The following is a 26828-nucleotide window of genomic DNA, read 5'->3' on the forward strand; positions in this document are numbered from 1 at the left end:
AATACATTAAGGGAGGGGCTTCCTATTACGTTCAATAGAAATTCTAGTCTGAATTAAAAAAAATGCAAACATTACAAAGCCCGGTGTAAAGTGTGGCATGTGCTGCGCCAAGTGCATTGATCCCCAGCCATGATGACGCAGTGTGTATACAATAGTAATGACCTTCTATTTATACATTACCTTCTGTGAAGCTGCTGGAATCTGACCTGGGGATTTTGTAGGCCTCACAGGTTTGTCACCACAATCCTCCCATGTAGTTACATTAGATCAGCGTTGTAGTTTTGCAATAGCTGGTTCGGCCGGCCAGTGATAGAAATTCACATCGCTGATTCATATATTGGCTGGCACCATCCGGCCAATCACTGCTCTGAGCGGCAAATATGAATTAGTGATGTGAATTTCTATTCACCTCATTGGCCGTATACAGCACAGAAGAGAGCCGCTCCGCTATATAAAGAACAATCGCAACGGGTGTCAGGAGTGACACCCGAGGCGATCTGTCCTTAGTGCAGGTACTACAGCTCCCAGCATGGAACAGACTGTAGTAGTAGAAGTATCTAAATAATGTATAAAATAAAGAAAATAAAGTATTAAAAATCACACATACTTTATTAAAAAATTTTACAAAATTAATTTTTAAAAAATATTATTTTTACAATTACGTGGCCCCTTTATCCATTTTTTATATTTCGCCTACATTTTTATATCCATGCCCGCTCACATAAATTGGTCCCTGGTTGAAAATTTATAAAAATGTTGTTATAAAAAATATAAATGTTGCTAGGACAGGCCGACACACAGGCCGGGGTTTATTTACTAAGAGTGAAGTGTAGGTTTCTTTGTTTTGATTTCTGACTGGTATTTTCCCAAGGTATTTATTAAGGTTTCCCTACATTATGCCCTTTTCCCTACATTTTGCTTTTTTTTTATACAACTTTTCTGATCTGTCTGGTTTTTGCTCAAATCCACCACATTTTCTGTGGGAACTAGAGATGAGCGAATTTACAGTAAATTCGATTCGTCACGAACTTCTCGGCTCGGCAGTTGATGACTTATCCTGCATAAATTAGTTCAGCTTTCCGGTGCTCCGGTGGGCTGGAAAAGGTGGATACAGTCCTAGGAAAGAGTCTCCTAGGACTGTATCCACCTTTTCCAGCCCACGGGAGCACCTGAAAGCTGAACTAATTTATGCAGGAAAAGTCATCAACTGCCGAGCCGAGAAGTTTGTGACGAATCGAATTTACTGTAAGTTCGCTCATCTCTACCAAGTGCAGCCAGTCGGTAGATGACACTTTTGGAGTTAACTGCAGAAACCCCTGACCTGCCTAATAGCTTGATATGTTCATTCATTTGTATATAAATGCTCTATGGGCATCAACAGTAATTAAAGACTTTACGACAATTAAACATTTGACAGATTCAATTGTGAATCAATCAACATTCCCCTTAATTATATGACTGTCATTATGTAATGAGTGGAGCACGAAGGAAGACGGGAAAAACTGGATCTTGTTATAGAGGCCTAAAAAATGCAATGACTGAATAGGACCTGTCTGCTCTATTGTCACCACATTGTCACACATCCAGCCGTAAGCATGAAGAAGGAGTCCGCTTACCGCCATACACTTAGACAACGATCTTCTGCGCTCGCACTTCAGGTTCTATGTACTATGGATATCACAATGTAAATCTTCTGTGATGTCATATCACTTCATAAATGCAAAGAGTGAAGAACCTCTCTGAGGCACTAATACAGGTATCAGGGTGAGTGCCTTAAAGGGGTAGTCCAGTGGTGAAAAACGTATCCCCTATCCTAAGGATAGGGGATAAGTTTGAGATCGCGGGGGGTCCGACTGCTGGGGCCCCCTGTGATCTCTCTGTACAGGGCCCCGGCTCTCCGGCCAGATAGCGGGTGTCGACCTCCGCACGAAGCGGCGGCCGACACGCCCCCTCAATACATCTCTATGGTAGAGCCGGAGATTGCCGAAGGCAGCGCTTCGGCTCTGCCATAGAGTTGTATTGAGGGGGCGTGTCGGCCGCGGCTTCGTGCGGAGGTCGACACGCCCCCTTCCCGCGGTCTGTCGGGGCTCTGTACAGGAGATCGCAGGGGGCCCCAGCGGTCGGACCCCCCGCGATCTCAAACTTATCCCCTATCCTTAGGATAGGGGATAAGTTGTTCACCACTGGGTTCACCACTGGACTACTCCTTTAAATCAACTGGTGCCAGAAAGTTAAACAGATTTGTAAATGACTTCTATTAAAAAATCTTAATCCTTCCAATACTTATTAGCTGCTGAATACTACAAAGGAAATTATTTTCTTTTTGGAACACAGAGCTCTCTGCTGACATTACGAGCACAGTGCTCTCTGCTGACCTCTCTGTCCATTTTAGGAACTGTCCAAAGTAGGAGACAATCCCCATAGCAAACATATGCTGCTCTGGACAGTTCCTAAAATGGACAGAGATCTCAGCAGAGAGCACTGTGCTTGTGATGTCAGCAGAGAGCTCTGTGTTCCAAAAAGAAAAGGATTTCCTCTGTAGTTTTCAGCAGCTAATAAGTACTGGAAGGATTAAGATTTTTTAATAGAAATAATTTACAAACACCAGTTGATTTAAAAAAAAAAGTTTTCCACTGGAGAACCCCTTTAATAGAAATTCTTAATTCTGTATATTCTATGGATACCAATGTATGTCTGAGCATCATTGAAGGATCATGATAACCTGCAAGGTTTAAAGGGGTACTCTGCCCCTAGACATCTTATCCCCTATCCAAAGGATAGGGGATAAGATGTCTGATCGAGGGGGTCCCGCCGCAGGGGACCCCCGCAATTTCCTTGCTGCACCCGGCATTCGTTTAGAGCGTCGGGTGCAGCGCCAGAGGTTGTGACGTCACGGCCGCGCCCCGCTTATGACGTCCCGGACGTCACGCCCCCTCCCACAGACTTGCATTGAGGGGACATCGCCGTGACGTCACAAGCGGGGCGTGACCGTGACTTGACGAGCCTCCGCCCGGCATCGCCAGTCAGTCAGGGGAAGTTTGCTCCGTGCACCGGATGTCTGGGGTGCCGCAGCCGAGATCGCGGGGGGTCCCCAGTGGCAGGATTCCTGCGATCAGACATCATATCCCTTATCCTTTGGATAGGGGATAAGAATATCTAGGGGCGGAGTACCCCTTTAACCTGCTGCCAGATGCTCATATGTAACTGTATATGCAGTATTGTCATATGTAGTTCCTACATATCTATCACGTGGACTTCATATATTTATGTATTGGATCTTCGGAGACAGAAATTGCAATACAATAGTGGCAAAGGATCACTCAGAAACCAGAGGTGTGTCTCAATTAACCTTGGACCAGATCCTAAAGCTATACCTGTGGTATGACTGGCATTAGCTGCAGGCAATCTTGGGCAGGGGCAAGGGCCCACTGGGCGTGGAGGGCTATAATAATCCAGGTAAACATGCTCTACTTTGGTCATGGTTGGATGTTACAGCTTATGAAGAATTTGCCCATAGTATATGTCATACTTTTAGGACAAATATATTATATTAACCCCTTAGGGACTCACCTTAAGGACGCTTTTTCCTCCTTCCTTTCTAAAAATAATAACGCTTTCAATTTTGAACTTACAGATCCATATAAGGGCTTGTTTTTTGCGTCACCAATTGTACTTTGCAATGACATCACTTATTTTAGAATATAACCTGCGGCGAAACAAAAAAAAAAATTATTTGTCGGGTGAAATAAAAAAAAAAAAAAGCAATTTTGTAACTTTTGGGGGCTCCCGTTTCTACGCAGTGCAATATTTGGTAAAAATGACACCTTATTCTGTAGGTCCATATGGTTACAAGGATACCCAATTTATGTAGGTTTAACAATTATAAACTACATGTACCAAAATGTGTATGTTTAAAATTGGCATCTTATGACCCCTATAACTTTTTTATTTTTCTGTGTATGGGGTGGTATGTGGGCTCATTTTTCGCGCCATCATCTGTAGTTTTTATAGGTACCATTTTTGTTTTGATTAGACTTTTTGATCGCTTTTTATTAATATTTCTCTGGTATATGAAGTGACCAAAAATGCACAATTGATATGTTTTTTTTACATATACGCCATCGACAGTGCGGTTTAGCTAACCTAATATTTTAATAGTTCGGACATTTATGCACGCGGCGGTACCACATATGATTATTTGTATTCTTTATTACATTATTTTATTTAAAAATTTTTAAAAGGGAAGGGGTTAATGAACTTTTTTTTACACTTTTTTGAAGAAAAAAAATTCCCCATAGGGGGCTAAAAAATGCATTCTTCGGATTGCATACACTGATCAGTGCTCTGCCGTTGCAAAGCACTGATCAGTGTAACCGGCGCTCTGCTGCAATAGATTGCTGATCGGACAACAGACCGTCATCCGGTAAGCTGATTGGTACATCGCGATTTTGTCGCGATAGTCCCGATCGGCTCCGCTGAGCTGCCACCATTCTTTTACTTTTGTTTTAGACACCGCGATCAACTTTGATCGCTGCGTCTAAAGGGTTAATGCCAGGCATCGGCCCGATCGGCCGTGCCCGGCATTAGCTGTGGGTCCTGGCTGCCCGTAGCAACCCGGACCCACTGGGTTTAACCTGTTCTCTGCTGGTGAGAACGGTTTAAACCCGATAAACGGGACCAGGGCGCACAGGTATGCCCTGAGTCCTTAAGGATCGGAGATGCAGGGCGTACGCCCTGCGTCCCCAAGAGGTTAAGATGAACTAATTATTTGTACGATGGGTAAATATACTTTGCACGTGTCATGGTTGGAGCAAATAGGAAACCCATTGTGTCACCCAAGTTACATATACATGTGATGTCCCAGTACGGGATATAGTCCTGTACAGTACTTAGGCCCTGTCAAGTTGAGTCCCTCTGTGTCCTAGGGGCTCTCCTGCAGTGTCTCCCCCATTGTGTTATCTGTATATTGGGTGTATTAGGTATAAAGGACCTTTGAGGACCTTTGGAGTTAGTCACATGATGTTGTTGTCACATGTTTGTTACCCAGAGAGCACCAGCTAACCAGGTGACCTGCAGCTTGACCTATAGGCTCTTTGCTCAGCCCCCCTTTATAAGAGGGGGGAGGTACTACAATCACTCTCTTATCACTCCTGCTAAAGTACAGAAAAGACCAGACGTCTCAGAGCCAGTGTCCAGCACATCTGGAGGCCTCAAGCCTAAATTACATCCACCAAGTCAGTAAGTCAAGACATCTATGTCTGCTGTCACTACCTACAGTCAAGTCGAATCTATAGTCAAGTCTATTATAGTCAGCGTGGCTGAGTTGAAGTCTGTCCAAACACTGCAAGTCCCAGCAAGCTGCAAGGTCCCCTCTGTGTTACTGGTCATCTCTCTGGGATACTGGCCTAGCTGTAAAGACTCTTACCATCTGTTTACCTCAGTAAAGCTAACGTTAACCCTAACCTGGTCTTGGACTATTATTACCCTGTCTAAGCTAGGGATAGCGGTGCTACCGTTCAGGTGGTTACCGGGAAAACCACGCCCTGGCGTCACAAAAATTTAGGGGTTTATAACACCTGCCCCTGGGCTACAACATCTGCCCCATGCATCTCATCGCACCCCCGTGGCTCCCCACATACACCTAAAGCCCTAACATGTAACCACCATCTTTCAAGAAGAGAAGCCACACTGTATATGATGATGTCATCATGTACTACAACCTCATATATCCCATAAAGATCGGAGTAAACATGCTCTACACCTGCCATAGTTGATTAGGAGACCCATTATGCTCTACACCTGCCATAGTTGATTAGGAGACCCACTATCACCGGTAATTTCGCGCGGTATGCGCTTCTTCCGGCCTCAAGGCCGGAAGAAGCGCATACCACGCAAAATTACCGGTGATAGCCTCTGAGCGCCCACGCACGTCCGCATCTACAGTTGAGGAAGGGGTGTGTCCGAGGCAAGCACTGAGCCTGCCATCACTCACCATGCATTCACTTCCTCTCTGAGTCTGCTGAGCTGGGTCTCTTCATCCAATCACTGCAGGCTGCTCTGTAACCCCCTCCTCTCTGTTTTCATGCTGCAGTCTGATAGACAGGACAGGAGTGAGTATAGAGGAGTGTTAGTCCCGTCCTCACTTCCTGGACTTTGTTCCAGCCTGTGATTCAGCTGGGACAAAGATGATTCTGCAGCCGGATAGGATTATGTTCTGAATGGTATAGGGACCCCTAGGGGTCTTTTATAAACCATGATTTCTATGAAAAATAGATAACATTTGTGGTTGAAGTATATTAGAAAGGTTAATGTTTTCCAAGATGTACAACATATAAAACGTTTTTGATTCTGACAGCGCCCATTGAGGCAACTGCATCCAAGTGCCCACCTTATGCTTAGTGGTCATTCATATCCTATGGTCTAAAGCTGTTGCTACCACGTTAAAGGGGTTATCCACCTTAGACAAACCCTTTTCCATTGCTGGAGAACCTGGCACTAAGTGTGTAATTCCCCTACAGCGCCACCACAGGGGAAATAAAGTATTACACAATTTCTACTAAAATCAGTATGCTGTCTGTGTAATGCATAGAAAGGTCAGGTCCTCCAGAATAAGTACCATGTTCTGTCACCACACCTCATTCTGACCAATAGATGAGGGTCCTGGAGGGGGGGGGGGGGCGGCAATCTATTAACTCAATATTCCCTAATAGAGAGTTAGAAAATAACTTTCCTAAACCAGACAACCACTAAAGTGTTTGTGGGAATGAACATGCAGATACTAGCCAAGGTCTTGTTGTCTGGTTTTACCAGTTAGAAGTCTGATCCCGACTTACAGGTCCTGTTTTACTTGAAAGGCTGAAATGTAATATTTGGATCCAAAGTGGATTGTCTGTCTTGTGAACTTTATGTGACCTAGTATAAACCGGAATGACTCCTTATGCCACATTTGCTGCCAGTTCACTCAGACTGAATTATTATTATTGGTAGAAGTAGAATTACTGTTTTTTTTATTATAGCATTTTACAATTAGGGAATGCCAAGTACATAAGACATGATGTATGCCCAAAATATGCCCAAAGAGTAAGGACACAAGAAGATAGGGTCTCGATTGCTAGACAATTGATGGTCTCCGCCCATAGACATCTTATCCCCTATGCAAAGGATAGGGAATAAGCTGTCTGATCGTGAGGGTCCCGCTGCTGGGGGACCCCCCGCCATCTCAGCTGTGGCACCCTAGACATCTGGTATACCGAGTGAACTTTGCTCTGTGCCGGATGAATGGCGATGCGGGGCGGAGGCTCATGATGTCACGGTCACACCCCGCTTGTGATGTCATGACCACACCCCCTCAATGTAAGTCTAGGGGAGGGGGCATGACGTCCGTCATGCCCCCTCCCATAGACTTGCATTGAGTGGGTGTGGCCGTGACGACATGAGCAGAGCATGACCGTGATGTCTCAAGCCTCCGGCGCTGCACCCGACGCTCTAAACAAATGCCGGGTGCAGCCGGGAGATCGCGGGGGTCCCCAGCAGTGGAACCCCCATGATCAGACATCTTATCCCATATCCTTTGGATAGGGGATAAGATGTCTAGGGGCGGAGTACCCCTTTAAAACATCTATTATTGATAGTACGGCAGGGTCTCCTAAGCTGGCTGTAAACATGAGATATTTACTTGCATATAGGGGGGATGCGGGAGTGTACCTGTGGAAGCACCCTGTCCTGAGCGGATGGCAGGACCACAGTTTATTTGATGGGGGTGAGATGGCACTTGCAGTAACTAGAGACTTTAAAGGCTCACTATCATTCACATAAACTTTTGACTTGTCATACAGACATGTCAATATTTAAGATCAGTAGGGGTCTCAGTCCTAAGGTTTTCTCTGACTGTTAATTGTAGCCGGATGAAACACGCAGCAGTGCACTTCACTCCCTGGCTTAATGCAGGAGACAGGCTTCATACACTATAATGGTGCCTATGTCCTGTACTCAGTCCGATTGTGCACGGAGCCAAGGAGTGAAGCACACAGCCTCCCACAGTTCACTCTGCTATAACTAATGATCAGAGGGTTTCAGACCCCAACCGATCTTAAAGCGTAAGTCCAAAGTAGTGAGCCTGCGCAATCTTCAGCTCCAGGGTGGGATGATGCCGGCCATCCTGAGCAATACAGTTGCCGAGACATCCATACTGGCAGAGTAGAAACAGGCGTTTACACCAATAACAAGAAATTCTAGAAAGTTCTGGAACTTTAGCCTTCAGCTAAAGCACAACATTAACCAGTACATTACAAACCTAGCAAACCTATGTATTACAGTACTATATTCCCTACTTGTACCACTTACTTGCTTGTAATGCCAACATTAACCACAGCATTACACAATATACATTAATGTATATATATATATATATATATATATATATATATATATCTCAAGGTAAATAATTCAAGATAATACCGAAACTGATGTGATATCAGCAGCAGGTAAAGAACCAAAACCTAGTAAGGATGACCCAATCCCCTTATAAGTAGACTAAGCTTGAGATGCATAATGCACATTACATGACATTTCCAGTCTAATGTGTATGGATGGGGGTGTCCCAACTTCCTGGGGTTCAAGATTCTGAAAGAAGAAGACTAGGGCTGTAATCACATGGCAGAATTTTTGCACATCCGCACCGATCCCGCTTCCGCATTTATTTGAGTGGTTTCTTGCTTGTGCAGATTTTTTGAGGAATTGGTGCGATTTCCGCATGCGGAAATTCATGAGTGTGAAAGGGAGTGCGGAATCCTATAGAAGTCTATTGGGCTTTAATTTGAGGCAGAATCCACATGTGGAAATTTTACCATGTGAATAGACTCTTAGGCAAGTTGGATTTTAAGATGTCCTGTCATTTTAGCTCATGAAAGAGAAGATTGTGCCAGGGGTATCTGGCAGCGATTCAAGGCTCTGTAATAGAGAGTAATTATTAGTCAAATGGGTGGAATTACAAGTGTAATTGTATTGTATAAAATTAGATCAATATTAACCGAAATATCAACTTTCTGGATGTGTTAAAGCTTAGTCTGACTAACCCTGAGCCTTCTGGAATGGTGAATAGAGCACTAGAGGAATCTTACGTGGGAAGTTGCAAGAAGGGGAATAATAGTTGTAGGTCAACAGCAAAATGAAGGTGAAGTGATATAAATGCAGAAGACAAGGTAATGGCTGACCACACCGATTATTTCACTGTTTACCATTCACTATAATGGAGTGGAACTGAGTAGTGATGAGCAGCAGGGGCCATATTTGAATTTGCGATATTTCACCAATATATGGACGAATATTCATCCTATGTTCGTGAAATTCGCATATTCGCTATGTTCGTTCCCTTTTTTTTTTTTCATGCGAAAATTCCTAATGAAATTTCCATTGTGCGCATGCGCGATTATATCTTTCACCTAAAAGAAGGTAGGGATCAGTGTCCTCTGGAAGTGTCAATGTACGAAATAATATAGGAGCCTTCTTTGGACCACAAGCTGGAGGCAGGGAGGGATGATCACTTTTTTACATAGTATACATCATTGTGATCTGTACTGTGAAAAAAAAACAAAAAAAAAACAATATTCGTCATTACGAATATATATCACTATATTCAAAATATTCGCGAAATTGCAAAGTGCCGATACTCACGCAAAAAATTAGCATTTCAAATATTCCCGCTCAACACTAGAACTGAGTGTGGTGTCCTGGTACTGGATATGGTCCTGTACCTTGTGTCGTAAGTCCCCATAGTCAGAGTTGGTAGGATTCTCTTAGTGGGATAACCCTCAGTCGCCTCATAAATCTGCAATTTATTGTATATATTTAATGTGTTTTATAATCTAACGGTTACTTCCAGGACCTTAGGTCATGTGATCTATAGTAAATGTGTTATGCTAAAGTTAAGGACCTTTCGGGTCATGTGATTTAGTCATGTGATGTACCCCAATCCTTTGTGATAGGACTGACAGGTTTGGGGAACCAATAAGCTTTGAGCCTGCCCCTTCAGATATAAGGGCGCTGTTACCCAATCATCGCTTTCTTTCCCCCGGGATGTGACAGGGAGCGGAGCTCTGTGCAAATCTACAAGACTAATTAGGCCTGAAGCCTATCTCTTCAACTTCTTGATAACCCTGAGTCTAATCTAAATCAAACCCCTAAATTCAGTGGAACAGCGTAAAACAAGCCTCCAAGCTTATTCCCTACAAAGTCCCAACCAACCTGTGAGGAGCCTAAAGTCCGGACCTCTGTATGGACTGTTTGCTGATTGCATCCTGCATAAAATCTGCAGTAAAGTTATTTCCCGTTTATTACAATTCTGGTTGTGGACAATCCTTTATTCCTCCCTATCGTTCCTGGGACGGGTGGCGGTAGGATATATATATATATATATATATATATATATATATATATATATATATATATATACAGTATTCTTCGCCATATAAGACGCACTTTTTCTTCCCCAAAACTGGGGGGGAAAAGTTGGTGCGTCTTATACGGCAAATACACATTAAAACCCTGTCCTATCGCGGCGGTCCCTGCGGCCATCAACGGCCGGGACCCGCGACTAATACAGAACATCACCGATCGCGGTGATGCCCTGTATTAACCCTTCAGACGCGGCGATCAAAGCTGACCGCTGCGTCTGAAGCGAAAGTGAAACTAACCCGGCTGCTCAGTCGGGCTGTTCGGGACCACCATGGTGAAACCGCGGCGTCCCAATCAGCTTACAGGACACCGTGAGGATCCCTACCTGCCTCATCGGTGTCCGATCGGCGAATGACTGCTCCGTGCCGGGATCCCCTGCATGGTCAACGCTCTCCTTTGTCACCATCACGTTGTCGCGCACACCATCCCGTCATCCAATAGGAGCGGGGTGCGTAGCGGCGTGCGTTGCGACGTGATGGTGGCGACGGAGAGGGAGGATACCGGGCAGCAGAGACATTTCGGAGAAACGGGGACACACCGGGGAAGCGGCGACAGCAATGGAGGGCGACATCCAGGGCAGCGGTGAAGGGTCCGGAGCGACGGGGACACATGAGTATTACCTCCTATATCAGTGATCTTCAACCTGCGGACCTCCAGATGTTGCAAAACTACAACTCCCGGCATGCTGTCCGGGCATGCTGGGAGTTGTAGTTTTGCAACAGCTGGAGGTCTGCAGGTTGAAGATCACTGTCCTATACTTTACATTGTATTTTTTCTAGATTTTCCTCCTTTAAAATTGGGTGCGTCTGATATGCCGGAGCGTCTTATATGGCGAAAAATACGGTATGCAGAGGAACCCGCACCCTGGCGTCATGACAGTTAAGGGTTAATGGTACACCCTTTCATCACTGCACAGCTACACCCTATTCACCCTGCACCCCCCAAGCTACCACATGAGCATACATGGTAACGTCTTCATTGGGTACGGGGACTTGACAACCATGTTCTTGGGACCAGACCTTTATGGCTGGGAGTTCCATCAGGGAAGCCGCCTTAAAAGAAATGTAAGTGGTCAAACCCTTTACAAAACATCCACAGGATAGGGGATAAACATCTGATCGCGGGAGGTCCAGCTGCTAGGACCAAAACAGGGCCCCAAATCAGGTAGACGTATTTATGCAATAATGTTTATACCACGATCATTGTTTTCTGTGAGATAAACCGTTGTTGCCAATTGTCTGGCAGCAGCTTTCCTCCTTTGTCCCCGTTCAGAACACATTCACACTCGGACCCACTGAGAGTGCAAATCTTTGGGGAGATTGGGAGACATAGTTGTTGGCAAAATAAGGTTTCAGCCAACAGCTATCTTATGTGTATGTCCATCGCTACGGTCGGACTTTGTTTTTCGTGTCCTGGAGTACTACTTGGAACCCTGACCCCCTATAACTTTTTTATTTCTCCTTACCATTTTTGTTTTGATGTGACTTTGTGATCGCTTTTTTTAATTAAATTCGGGAGTTGCAGTCAGTTACTAACTACAACTCCCAGCATGCCCTGATACAGCCTGTGGCTCAGCAGCTGCCCCAAACGAAAACTACAACTCCCAGCATGTTGGACTACATAGTAGTATATAGTAGCGGTCAGTGTTTCCCAACCAGGGGTGCCTCAGGCTGTTGCTGCCGTTGGCTGTCCGGGCATGCTAGGAGTTGTAGTTTTGAAACAGCTGGAGGCGCTCTTGTTGCGAAACACTGGTGTAGGTTATGGTGCAACATTCCGGGAGTTGGAGGATTGGTTGGATAAATATCGGCCAATACTGGTAATCAGCCCAACCTCTTGCCTCCTAGCGACACGAACCTGGATGGACTCCAATCCAGTAGCACATTTCCTACAAAAACGATGGGTCCAGCGCAAGCTCAGGTTCTGCTTTTTTTTATTATAAAATTGTGATAGCCTAGGGGAGTTGGGTGTAGGCAGTGTAGCTGTGCGGTTGCTAAAGGGTGCTTGCTTAACCCTTTCTATTCGTGACACCAGCGTGAGGGCTATTCTCTGTATGCTTGTCCTACCGCCACCCTTCCCAAGAGCGATAGGGAGATAGTAAATAATTGATTGTCCACAACCGGAGATTTGCAGAAACTTGTCAGGACTTTTACTGAAGATTTTAGGTAATAATGAACAGGAACAGTCCATACAACAGTCTATTAGAGCTTGACAAGTGGATGGGACCTCGTGAGTCTATTGAGCTTAGGAAAGTAATTGTTACAGTGATCCACTGGATTTAGGGGTTTAGATTCAGTCCAGTAATCACGCTAGCTTTAGCGGGGATTGAGATTTTAACTCACGGTTTAGTTTAGGCTGAGGCCGGTGGGTTTTCTGGCCTAGCTTGTCTTTGAAAGTTGTGCAGATCCGTCCTGCTAGTCCGGCATCCATGAGAGCAGCAACCCAAGAGAGCAATCATTGGCTACAGCTCCCTTGTTACGCCGAGCGCTCCAGGTCCCTGCTCCTCCCCGGAGCGCTCGCGGCGTTCTCCTTTCTGCAGCGCCCCGGTCAGACCCGCTGACCGGGAGCGCTGCACTGTCATTCATGATGGGGATGCGATTCGCATAGCGGGACGTGCCCGCTCGCGAATCGCATCCCAAGCCACTTACCCGTCCCGGTCCCCCGCTGTCATGTTCTGGCGCGCGCGGCTCCGCTCTCTAGGGCGCGCGCGCGCCAGCACTCTAAGATTTAAAGGGCCAGTGCACCAGTGATTGGTGCCTGGCCCAATCAGTCTAATTAGCTTCCACCTGCTCCCTGTGTATATAACCTCACTTCCCCTTTCCTTCCTTGCCGGATCTTGTTGCCTTGTGCCAGAGAAAGCGTTTAGCGTTGTCCAAAGCCTGTGTTTCCAGACCTTCTGCTATTGCTATTGACTACGAACCTTGCCGCCTGCCCCGACCTTCTGCTACGTCTGACCTTGCCTCTGCCTAGTCCTTCTGTCCCACGCCTTCTCAGCAGTCAGCGAGGTTGAGCCGTTGCCGGTGGATACGACCTGGTTGCTACTGCCGCAGCAAGACCATCCAGCTTTGTGGCGGGCTCTGGTGAAAACCAGTAGCAACCTAGAACCGGTCCACCGACACGGTCCACGCCAATCCCTCGCTGACACAGAGGATCCACATCCAGCCTGCCGAATCCTAACATCCCTTATATGGGCAGGGGCTGGACTTAAGCTCAATGGTCCATACAACTGTCAATCTCCTGAGAGAGTTTTGGGTAAACATGTGACCCAAGGACCTCCAAAGATCCTCCAACATACCATAGAGGAATTAACATGGTCACATGACCGAAGGTCCTGCGACGCTAACAAGGTAAGTAGACTAATATACACTGTATTCAATATACACATTACTAAATATATACATATAAACACTATAGAATTAGAGTAGGAGGAGGCGACTAGGGGCTATCCCACCTGGGAGAAGCTACCTGAACATAGTAACTCTGACTTTGGGGACCACCATACAAGGTACGGTATGCAATACGGTACCGGGACACCACAAAATCAACCAGGCATTACAGAGAATGCAAAGTGACATGACGTGATACATGACTATGATATATGACTAAGGCTATAGAACATGGCCGAAATGCGTCGCTTTGCCATCTCTGTAATGCCCGGTTGATTTTATAATATAGAAGCATGACCTGAGCATCGTTTTTGTTGGAGAGGTAAATTATGATATATAAGTACATTTACCTCCAGTCCAACGGAAATCAGATAAGGTTCAAAATGACAAACTCGGCTCAGCTGCATTTTGTCTCAGGGTCTGTGGTCCGTAACTATGGTTTCTACTAAAACTGACCTGCAAAATGAAACTGGATGGGATACAAAGTACTGTTAGATGGCTGTACCAGTTAAAGGCTGTAACCAAAACAAACCCACCTTGCCCTGAGGGGACGCCTCTGGCCATCGCACAGTGGTGACCTCATAAATGTGTATGGGTTACTAATACCGTATACAGACACAATGCACGCTGGAGCCAGCAGGGATTTGAGGCAACTAACAACATGTCCCGTTCCCTCTGAACTGATAAGACATTGGTAAAGCTACAGACGGGTGTCTGACAAGGTGGGTTGTAAAATCTTAAAATATGCAAAAACAGTGAACTACTAGAGCTCAGGCCATGTGCATGAAAGCTGGAAGAACCTGCAGATGATGTGAAGATTGGCTGACAATCTAATGTATGTGTGTCCTACTGGCGCAATAGGGTTGCCACCTGGCCGGTATTTTACCGGCACAGCTGGTATTTTGGCCGCCCTGCTGGTATTTTTATGTTAAATATACCGGCAATGCAATGGTCGGTATTTATCCAACCAATCCTTCAACTCCCGGAATGTTGCACCATAATCTATACCAGTGTTTCCCAACCAGAGCGCCTCCAGCTGTTGCAAAACTACAACTCCCAGCATGCCCGGACAGCCGTTGGCTGTCCGGGCATGCTGGGAGTTGTAGTTTTGCAACAGCTGGAGGCGCTCTGGTTGGGAAACACTGACCTATACTATATACTACTTTATAGTCCAACATGCTGGGAGTTGTATATTTTCAACAGCTGGAGGCACCCCTGGTTGGGAAACACTGACCTATACCATATACTACTATATAGTCCAACATGCTGGGAGTTGTAGTTTTGCAACAGCTGGAGGCACCCCTGGTTGGGAAACACTGACCTATACCATATACTACTATATAGTCCAACATGGTGGGAGATGTAATTTTGCAACAGCTGGAGGCACCCCTGGTTGGGAAACACTGACCTATACCATATACTACTATATAGTCCAACATGCTGTGGGTTGTAATTTTGCAACAGCTGGAGGTACCCCTGGTTGGGAAACAGTGACCTATACTATATACTACTATCTAGTCCAACATGCTGGGAGTTGTAGTTTTGCAACAGCTGGAGGCACCCCTGGTTGGGAAACACTGACCTATACTATATACTACTATATAGTCCAACATGCTGGGAGTTGTAGAGTTCGTTTGGGGCAGTTGCTGAGCCACAGGCTGTATCAGGGCATGCTGGGAGTTGTAGTTAGTAACTGACTGCAACTCCTGGATTTAATAAAAAAAAAGAGATCAAAAAGTCCCATCAAAACAAAAATGGTCCTGTGAAAACCTACAGATCGGGGGCGCAAAAAATTATCCCTCATAAGGAGAAATAAAAAAAGTTATAGGGGTCAGAATAGGACAAATTTCCCTCGCATATGTGTATCCTGTGATGTCACGCATATATAATTAAGTATGCAAATTAACATGGCCGGTATTTTTTAGCAAGACAGGTGACAACCCTATGGGGGGAAAGAAGGGTGGGGCAAGTTGGATTACAAAAAATTCCCCTGGATTTTACCCCTCTGATCATACAAATCAAGGCAAATAAAATCATGGGGGGCATCAATAGGGACATAGATGCCCACGACAAGGAAATAATTCTACCGCTGTACAAATCACTAGTCAGACCACACATAGAATACTGTGTACAGTACTGGTCAGACCACACATAGAATACTGTGTACAGTACTGGTCAGACCACACATAGAATACTGTGTACAGTACTGGTCAGACCACACATAGAATACTGTGTACAGTACTGGTCAGACCACACATAGAATACTGTGTACAGTACTGGTCAGACCACACATAGAATACTGTGTACAGTACTGGGCACCAGTGTACAAGAAAGATATAGTGGAGCTGGAGAGGGTTCAAAGACCAGCAACCAGGGTAACACGGGGAATGGGAGGACTACAGTACCCAGAAAGATCATCAGAATTGGGGTTCTTTACTGTAAGAACAGTGAGACTGTGAAATTCTCTGCCAGAGGAGGTGGTCACGGTGAACTCTGTAAAAAAATTCAAAAGGGGGTCTGGATGTATTTTTGGAGAGTAGTGACACCGCCTGTTTTACCTTATTACACACGGCCCATTTATCAACTCTGACCTGTGTATTTTTATTAGGGTATTCCGCTCCTAGACATCTTATCCCCTATCCAGATAAGATGTCTGATCGCTGGGGTCCCGCCGCTGGGGGGCATACGTTCATTTAGAGCGTCGAATGCAGCGCCGGAGGCTCATGACATCACGGCCATGCCCCCTCAATGCAAGTCTATGGGAGGGGGCGTTACCCCATGCGCTTACTGAACAAAGCGATTCTGAGATTGTTTTTTCGCAACGTATTGTCCTTTATATTGGTATTAAATTTTGTTGATACATGCAGCATTTTTCATGAAAAACTCCAAAATATATATTTATATTTTTTCTAAGGCATTCACTGTATGGTAAAAATGATGTTATCTTTGTTCTGTGGGTCGATACGATACCCAATGTATATAGCTTTTTATATTCTCTTTCTTTTCACACCAAAATCCTTTTTTATGCCCCTTGTTTCGACTTTTTTATTTTATTTGCGACCGCGTTGTGTGAGAGCTGTACTTCTTAGTGGTATCCTTTTTGCAACACTTCCCTTTTGATCATTTTTATTCCACTTTTTGGACCAAACTTAGCAATTTTTGTGCTTTTTTGGGAACCAAGCACTAGATTTTACCAAACATAACACTTGGCAACGCATTACATATGGTAAAATCTTTATCCTCCCTATCCCCGTGGCATGTTCTTGCCCCCAGGGATGGTGAGGATATGAAGTTTGTAAGTAACTCCTGCCGCCCCATAAGTAGTTCCCTGGGCGGGAGCTGTACCTAGTCTCAACGCTCCGACCGTAGTGATGCCCCCTCGTCTTGATTGATGGCCAGCGTCATCGCTCTGCTCCCTAAACAGACAGAGCAGAGCGGTGACACAGGCCATCAGTCACGCAGAGGGGACGGGACCACGGCAAGTATAGCTCCCCGTCCAGGGGACAACTTATGGGGCGGCGTGGGGTAACTTACAAACTTCATGGGGGTGATTTATCAAAACCTGTGCAGAGGAAAACTTGCCCAGTTGCCCATAGCAACCAATCAGCTCACTTCTTTCATTTTAATGAAGGCCTGTGAAAAATGAAAGAAGTGATCTGATTGGTTGCTATGGGCAACTGGGCAAGTTTTCTTCTGCACAGGTTTTGATAAATCTCCCCCCATATCCTCATCATCCCTGGGGGCAAAAGCATCCCCCGAGGATGGTGAGGATAATTTTGTAAAATCTAGTGCTTGGTTCCCTTGAAATAAATAAGATAATTTTATAGTACAAGTCATTACAAACATGCCAATACCTATTGAGGGAGATTTATCAAAACCTGTGTAGAGGAAGAGTGGTGCAGTTACCCATAGCAACCAATCCGATCCCTTCTTTCACTTTTCACAGGCCTCTTTAAAAATGAAAGAAACAATCTGATTGGTTGCTATGGGCAACTGAACCACGCTTGCTCTATACGGGTTTTGATAAATCTTCCCCATTATGTATAGGTTCTTGGGTGTTTTCTTTTGTTATAGTGCAGGACTTTATTGGGAAAGGGACATTTATTTATTTTTTTGTTTGTTTTTTTAAACTTTATTAAATTATTGAAAAACATTTTATTTTTATACTTTTTACCTGTTATACTCTACTTATGACATCTGTACTCCAGTATAGTGTAACTCAGTATACAGATTAAAGGCCGGAGTCCGGGTGCTAAGACCCCATTGACTGCTGGAACAAATAAGCAAAAGTGTTTTGTGGAACCATTGCTTACGTCAGTGCTCCTCCAGCGGTTGCAAAACTACAACTCCCAGCATGCCCGGACAGCCGTTGGCTGTCCGGGCATGCTGGGTGTTGTAGTTTTGCAACAGATGGAAGCACCCTGGTTGGAAAACACTGACATAAGCAATGGTTCCGCAGAACACTTTTGCTTATTTGTTCCAGCAGTCAATGGGGTCTCAGCACCCGGACCCCCACCTATAACTACTTAATCTTACAGGATAAGTCAGTGCCTGTAATGTACATCAGCTTTTTAAGAGTTCTGTTCAGGTATTTTGTGATGAACCTATTAGTGATCCATTCTCCAATATTACCATATGAATAGGCCTATTTGCCATGCAAGAGTCCGGGAAAGTTGGGTGACGGTGACCTTTTTTTTACATGGAAACACCTGTCCTCTTTTCTTTTATATGGTAACAAGTAGGGGTGTGAATCGCCAAGAATTTGGCGATTCGATTCGAATCGCGATACCAGTGTGGCGATTCGATATATCCCGATATATCGCGATACCGTCTAGGTGACGATACATCGCGATATATCCCGATTCGGTCTAAAAAAACAATGTCTTTGACACTTTTATTAAAACTTTATTTTTTTTTTTTTATACACTTGATTAGTCTTTTAGGAATCATTAGATTCCTCAGACAGATGAATAGAGTTCTATTGAACTCCATTTATCTGCGATCCATTGATAGAGCCTGGTCCAGCCAGGCTCTATCAATGACAGAGCCACGGAGAGCAGGGAAGCAGAGGTAAGCCCTCCGGCTACCTCCACAGTGGATCGCCCGCCCGCAATCGCGCTGCGGGGGGGCGATCTAGCCCACCAGGGAGCATACACATGTCCCTTTAGACGCCGCTGTCAGCTTTGACAGCGGCGATCTAAAGGGTTAATAGCCAGCCGCGGCAATCGCCGAATGCTGGCTATTAGCGGCGGCCCCGGGCTACTGACAACAGCCGGGGGCTGCAGAGTATGGAGCAGGCACGAGTCGGGAGCCCGCTCCATACACAATGCAGAGCACCGCATGCTGTATATTAGCGGCGGTGATGCATCAGCGGCCCCCGGATACTGAAATCAGCCGGGGGCCGCAGAGTATGGAGCGGGCACGAGTCGGAGCTCGCTCCGTACACCCTGACGACGCGTCAGATCCGGCGGACAAAATGTGGAACTTGTATCTCCTGATGCCCGGGCTGTTCCGGGGATCAGGAGATACTAATTCCACATCACTAAAAGAATCGATTCAAAAATATTTTGAATCGATTCAGTATCGGCAAGTGAAAAATCGCGATAATCGCGGGAATCGATTTTTTCTCACATCCCTAGTAACAAGATACAATGTTGATACCTCCTGGTCATTTACCAGTGAACATACAATGGACCCCCTTATTCTAGAGATTTTGCTATTTCAGGGGCAGCTCCAAGATGGCTGTTGGGACTAGTGGTGTACATAGAAAGGGGACCCCATAGCAAACGTCAAAATTGGCCTCCTATTATGGCGTCTGATTTTGCCCCCCCCAGGAAAGAAATATAAGGTGTTTACTTCCCCTTACTTTCCATGACCTATTGGCCAGTACCATCCCCCCCCCCCCCCCCATTCATTTGCTGACACACAGTTCCCTAGAAAAAGAAATGGGACAAACCAGGAAGGGACTGCTTCTCTCTCCAAGGGCCCAATAGCAGCCGCCTGGTCTGCCACTATAGTGCATACACCCATGGTCGGGACCCTTTATAATGCCATTTCCCAGTTTTGGTAACAGTAACTGAAAGGTCTGTTACATACCCTACATACTGGGGGTCTTCCTATATACATTTTATGAAGGTAGATCCCCCCCTCCCCCCTGCACCTTTCCAAACCCCCCCACCACCACCACTCCGATTATGCCGATTATGTAACCCCCCCCCCCAGGTAGGTAGACCACCAAATAGGCAGACGTGAAGGCCCCCATTAGGTAGATAGGTACCCTCCAATAGATTTATTGGCAGTCCCACCAATAGGTAAATAAGCACACCATCACCCAGAATGATCAACCTACAGTAGGTGGTTAGGCATACCAACACCTCCAATAGACATGACCAATGTGTAGATAGGCAACCCCCCCCCCCCCCCCCCCCATACATAGGCACACCACCACCAGTAGTTAGATAGACAGCTCCCCCTTAGTAGGTACAGGTAAATAGGCTGACCTCCCAAACACCTAAAATGTAGTTGTTTGGGAGGTCTGCCTATTTACCTATTGAGACCTATCTATCTACTGGGTAGACTGCCTATCTACATAATAATTGGTCTTCTTCTTAATGAGGGTCCACCTATTTAATGCAGGATTCCGCCTTTGTACTGTACCTACTAAGGGGGAGCTGTCTATCTAACTACTGGTGGTGGTGTGCTTATCTACACATTGGTCACGTCTATTGGAGGTGTTGGTATGCCTAACCACCTACTGTAGGTTGATCATTCTTCATTCTGGGTGATGGTGTGCTTATTTACCTATTGGTGGGACTGCCAATAAATCTATTGGAGGGTACCTATCTACCTAATGGGGGCCTTCACGTCTGCCTATTTGGGGGTTTGCCTATCTACCTACCTGGGGGGGGGGGGTGTTACATAATCTGAGTGGCCTACATAATCGGAGTGGTGGTGGTGTTTTTTTTTGTAAAGGTGCAGGGGGAAGGGGGGGGATCTACCTTCATAATGTGGAAAAAATAGCACAGGGGGCATTGCTATATTAAGCTAATGCAGGTATTATTGGCCAATAATGGGGGCAATACCTATCTGCCTAAATAATGGAGAGACGATCTACCTACTGTATACCTACTATATGGGGTATCTACCTGCCTACTATATATATACAGGGTGGGCCATTTATATGGATACACCTTAATAAAATGGGAATGGTTGGTGATATTAACTTCCTGTTTGTGGCACATTAGTATATGTGAGGGGGGAAACTTTTCAAGATGGGTGGTGACCATGGCGGCCATTTTGAAGTCGGACATTTTGAATCCAACTTTTGTTTTTTCAATAGGAAGACGGTCATGTGACACATCAAACTTATTGGGAATTTCACAAGAAAAACTATGACGTGTTTGGTTTTAACATAACTTTAGTCTTTCATGAGTTATTTACAAGTTTCTGACCACTTATAAAATGTGTTCAATGTGCTGCCCATTGTGTTGGATTGTCAATGCAACCCTCTTCTCCCACTCTTCACACACTGATAGCAACACCGCAGGAGAAATGCTAGCACAGGCTTCCAGTATCCGTATACACTGCTATATACTACTATATACACCGCAGGAGAAATGCTAGCACAGGCTTCCAGTATCCGCATACACTGCTATATACTACTATATACACCGCAGGAGAAATGCTAGCACAGGCTTCCAGTATCCGTATACACTGCTATATACTACTATATACACTGCAGGAGAAATGCTAGCACAGGCTTCCAGTGTCCGTAGTTTCAGGTGCTGCACATCTTGTATCTTCACAGCATAGACAATTGCTTTCAGATGACCCCAAAGATAAAAGTCTAAGGGGGTCAGATCGGGAGACCTTGGGGGCCATTCAACTGGCCCACGACGACCAATCCACTTTCCAGGTAACTGTTCATCTAGGAATGCTCGGACCTGACACCCATAATTTGGTGGTGCACCATCCGAGGTCCGAGCATTCCTAGATGAACAGTTTCCTGGAAAGCGGATTGGTCATCGTGGGCCAGTTGTTTGATGTGTTACATGACCCTCTTCCTATTGATGTGTCACATGACCCTCTTCCTATTGAAAAAACAAAAGTTGGATTCAAAATGGCCGATTTCAAAATGGCCACCATGGTCACCACCCATCTTGAAAAGTTTCCCCCTCACATATACTAATGTGCCACAAACAGGAAGTTAATATCACCAACCATTCCCATTTTATTAAGGTGTCTCCATATAAATGGCCCACCCTGTATATGTGTGTGTGTATATATTTATAGGAAAAGAAGCGGCTGCAAGTCAAAGGACTTGAGAAAGGTGGTGTGAGACCACAGAAACGTTGTCTTATTTTTAGCTGGAATAAACACTTTTTTCATTTTGTGATACTCGGTATGCTGCAGCCGCTTCTTTTCCTCTGCAAATTTTTGGACCCAGGTCCCTGAGACTGCTTGCACCCACAGATTAATTTTTTTTCCTCCTGAGAGTGCTGCTCCATTTTCTTATATATATTGACCTACTTTCTGTAGTTTGGCTTGAAGGGGCATAAGAGGCACTGTTAGGCTGGGTTTACACCACGTTTTTGCAATACAGTTCCTGTATCAGGTTTTTGATTTAAAAAAAAACGTATTCCTCAAAACCTGACTAAGGGTGCATTCACACCACAATTTGTACATACGTGTGCCGGATCTGGCTGGGGGAGGGGCAAACCGGGCGCTCCCGTACCCGGCCGGATCAGCCCGTGACTCCATTTACTTTAATGATCCGACCGGAGTCAAACGGTTACTCCGGTCTGCTCAGTTTTGACCCGTATGCGGTTTTGGACCGGACCTAAAACCGTAGTATACCCGACGATGTTTCTCCGTCAATATTGCCTAAATGAGTTGCAGCTGGAAGAACTCATCATGGCGGTCTGGGCTGAATGGAGAAAAAAAGGAATGAAAATGACTCTGTAGATCCAGAATATCGCAATGAGAGCCCTAATACATGTAGTGTATTTGCAGTACAGTAGTGGTAATATATTTTTAAAGATGTGTGTCTGTACAATGCCAATTATTATCATTGACAAAAACACAGAACACGTACATTTTATCAAAAGATGCCCACATTTTACATACAGTAAAGTGAGGGAGATCTATCAAAACCTGTGCAGAGGAAAAGCTGAGTTGCCCATAGCAACCAATCAGATAACTTCTTTCATTTTCAGAGGCCTTTTCAAAAATGAAAGAAGCGATCTGATTGGTTGCTATGGGCAACTCAGCAGCTTTTCCTCTGGACAGGTTTTGATAAATCTCCCCCAGTGTGTTTACTACATGTAAAAGCATTCTACTATGTCTAGAAAAAATTACCTACAAAGGAGGAACGCCCACTGATGGAAACCTTGTCCTGGCCCCACCAATGTGTTAAAACGACCCTCAGTGCCAGTCTTTCCCGTTAACTACACATCCCCCAGTCCTGCAGCCATGCCCATGTGGTTCATACATAAGTACGCTCACTTTCAAGTGGTACATTATGTGATGCCCTGTATGTAAGTGTCCAGTTCTGTCAGGATCAGCTTTGATGCCCTTTATGCCAATGTCCATTTCAGATATGATGATTATGGTGGCATGATGCAGGTTTTTTTTTTTTTTTTTTTGCACAAGATTTCTTACTTCCTAAGTAGGATCGCCGCATTTCTTGCAAAAAGATACCAGCTATGCTAATTTGCATAGTTAATTATATATGCGTGACATCACAGAATACACATAAGCGGGGAAAATTTTGTCCTATTCTGACCCCTACAACCTTTTTTTTTCCTCCTTATACAGGGCTGTATGGCTCATTTTTTGCACCCCGATCTGTAGTTTTTAACAGGACCATTTTTGTTTTCATGTGACTTTTTGATCGCTTCTTTTTTTATTACATTCAGGAGTTGCAGTTAGTTACTAACTACTACTCCCAGCATGCCCTGATACAGCCTGTGGCTCAGCAGCTGCCCCAAATGAAAACTACAACTCCCAGCATGTTGCACTATATAGTAGTATATAGTGTAGGTCAATGCTTCCCAACCAGGGGTGCCTCCAGCTGTTGCAAAACTGCAACTCTCAGCATGTTGGCCTATATAGTAGTATATAGTATAGGTCAATGTTTTCCAACCAGGGGTGCCTCCAGCTGTTGCAAAACTACAACTCCCAGCATGTTGGACTATATAGTAGTATATAGTATAGGTCAATGTTTTTCAACCAGGGGTGCCTCCAGCTGTTGCAAAACTACAACTCCCAGCATGCCCGGACAGCCAACAGCCAGCCATATACTATACCAGTGTTTCCCAACCGGAGTGCCTCCAGCTGTTGCAAAACTACAACTCCCAGCATGCCCGGACTGCCAACGGCTGTCCGGGCATGCTGGGAGTTGTAGTTTTGCAACAGCTGGAGGCGCTCTGGTTGGGTAACACTGGTATAGTATATGGTGCAACATTCCAGGAGTTGGCGGATTGGTTGGATAAATATCGGCCATTGCACTGCTGGAAATTTTAACATAAAAATACTGGCAGGGTGACCAAAATACCAGCTGTGCCGGTAAAATATCAGTCAGGTGGCAACCCTATTCCTAAGTAGCCTATTCCTAAGTGCCAGACTCTCTGAGCCAGGGTGCAGCAGGATGAGAATAACTGTATTTGCCCTAAGTGCTAATGTCCATTAGAGTATAACATCCCATGTGGCAGTGCCCAGTTCTGTATCAGTGTCCAGCTGAGCTGTGATGCCCTGAATTGTGGCATCCAAATAACACCTAGCTGCACTGTACTTTCCTAAATGCCAATGCATAGATCTCTAAGTGGAAATGCCCAAATAAAAATGAGATCCTGAAAATCAGTGTCCAGTTGTTGAAGTGCCAGGGCCCTGCAGAAGTCTACTATTCTAAATGCCAGCATTCAGCTCCGGAATAGAGAGTTATGACTTCCAGTGCCAGTGTCCAGCTGAAATGTGATGCCTTGGATACCAGTGTCCAGGTCTCTGGGTGCCAGTGCTCTGCTAAAATATGCTTCTTTAAATGCCAGTGTCCAAGTCTGTCAATGGCAATGCCCTGCTGAGATGTGATTCTCTAAATACCAGTGTCCAGATGAGATATGACGCCCTAAATGCTGGCACCCAGGTCTCTAGCTGCCACAGGTGATATATGATGCCCTAAATACTAGTGCCCACCTCAGACATGATGCCCTGAATGCCACTGTTTGGGTCTGTGGTTCTTTATAGGCCAGTGTTCAGGTTTGTCATTGCCAATACCAAATTGAGATGTGATTCCATGAATGCCAGTGTCTAGGTCTCTTGGTGCCAGTGTCCAGGTCTCCTGGTTACAGTGTCCAGGTCTCTTGGTGCCAGTTTCTAAGTCTCTTGGTGCCAGTGTCCAGCTCTCTTGGTGCCAGTGTCCAGCTCTCTTGGTGCCAGTGTCTAGGTCTCTTGCTGCCAGTGTCCAGCTCTCTTGCTGCCAGTGTCCAGCTCTCTTGCTGCCAGTGTCCAGCTCTCTTGCTGCCAGTGTCCAGCTCTCTTGGTGCCAGTGTCCAGCTCTCTTGGTGCCAGTGTCCAGCTCTCTTGGTGCCAGTGTCCAGCTCTCTTGGTGCCAGTGTCCAGCTCTCTTGGTGCCAGTGTCCAGTTCTCTTGGTGCCAGTGTCTAGGTCTCTTGGTGTCAGTGTCTAGGTCTCTTGGTGTCAGTGTCTAGGTCTCTTGGTGCCAGTGTCTAGGTCTCTTGGTGTCAGTGTCTAGGTCTCTTGGTGCCAGTGTCTAGGTCTCTTGGTGTCAGTGTCTAGGTCTCTTGGTGCCAGTGTCTAGGTCTCTTGGTGTCAGTGTCTAGGTCTCTTGGTGCCAGTGTCTAGGTCTCTTGGTGTCAGTGTCTAGGTCTCTTGGTGCCAGTGTCTAGGTCTCTTGGTGTCAGTGTCTAGGTCTCTTGGTGCCAGTGTCTAGGTCTCTTGGTGTCAGTGTCTAGGTCTCTTGATGCCAGTGTCTAGGTCTCTTGCTGCCAGTGTCTAGGTCTCTTGGTGCCAGTGTCTAGGTCTCTTGGTGCCAGTGTCTAGGTCTCTTGGTGCCAGTGTCTAGGTCTCTTGGTGCCAGTGTCCAGGTCTCTTGGTGCCAGTGTCCAGGTCTCTTGGTGCCAGTGTCCAGGTCTCTTGGTGCCAGTTTTTAGGTCTCCTGGTGCCAGTGTTCAGGTCTCTTGGTGCCAGTGTCTAGGTCTCCTGGTGCCAGTGTCCAGGTCTCTTGGTGCCAGTGTCTAGCTGAGATGCTTCCCTGAATGCCAGTATCCTGTCTTCTCAATGCCAGTGTCCTTCTTAGATATGATGACCTGAATGTCAGTGCCCAGCGGGGTTTGATGCCATTAATGCCAATGCCCAGGTCTCTCAGTGCCAGTGTCCAGCTGAGATTCCTCCCTGACTGTCAGTGTCCTGCCTTCTCTATGCCAGTGCCTTGCCGAGATGTGACGCCCTGAATGCCAGTGCCCATCCTCCGGAGCTGTGCCGCCCAGACTCTCAGAACCGGTTCCGATGAGAAGTCCAGGTGATGTCCGGTCCCGGCACAGCTCTTACACGATTCTGACAGCTCCTCCAGGAAACACGATCCCCTTTGGAACATTGCGCCGTTCTACCTGCATCAGCAGCCAATCAGCGCGCCGCACGGTGTCCCCGCCCCCCGCAGGCGGCCAATCAGAAGTTTTGCAGTCAGTAAACCTCCCTTTCAATCACAGCCAAGCTCAAAAAGCGAGAAAAGCCGACTAAACCCGTTTGTGCGGCGCCCGTGCTCCCCGTCCCCGGCGACAGATCTGTCCCAACTAGAAAGTCCAGTTCCACCGACACGGGCGACAGCATGACACAAGACTACGACAAGTAAGTGTGTGTGCCCCGTGTGTGCCCGGGCTGCCCTACCTGTACTGGGGGCTATAGACGGGTGCTGCCTTATGGAGTCCTGGCAGGTGGCACAGCCTCTTGGTGAAGCTGGTATCACCTGGATGGGGACGGC

General features: G+C 45.9%; 1 protein-coding gene across 4 annotated transcripts in view; it reads left to right on the top strand.

Moving 5' to 3' along the window:
* Window positions 1–23229: 23229 nt before the first annotated feature.
* GRHL1 (grainyhead like transcription factor 1) overlaps window positions 23230–26828 on the top strand; it is a 49282-nt gene continuing 45683 nt past the window's right edge. For 2 of the 4 annotated variants that reach the window (XM_056563078.1, XM_056563079.1), the window contains exon 1: window positions 23299–23371. In XM_056563078.1, coding sequence (XP_056419053.1) covers window positions 23307–23371 — 65 coding nt within the window. In that variant the 5' untranslated portion in view covers window positions 23299–23306. Of the gene's footprint in view, window positions 23372–26382; window positions 26696–26828 lie in introns of those variants that run through there. The other 2 variants (XM_056563081.1, XM_056563082.1) reach the window with 2 other exon arrangements.

Source organism: Hyla sarda, chromosome 3 (genome assembly GCF_029499605.1).
Source record: "Hyla sarda isolate aHylSar1 chromosome 3, aHylSar1.hap1, whole genome shotgun sequence".
Taxonomy (NCBI): Eukaryota; Metazoa; Chordata; class Amphibia; order Anura; family Hylidae; genus Hyla; species Hyla sarda.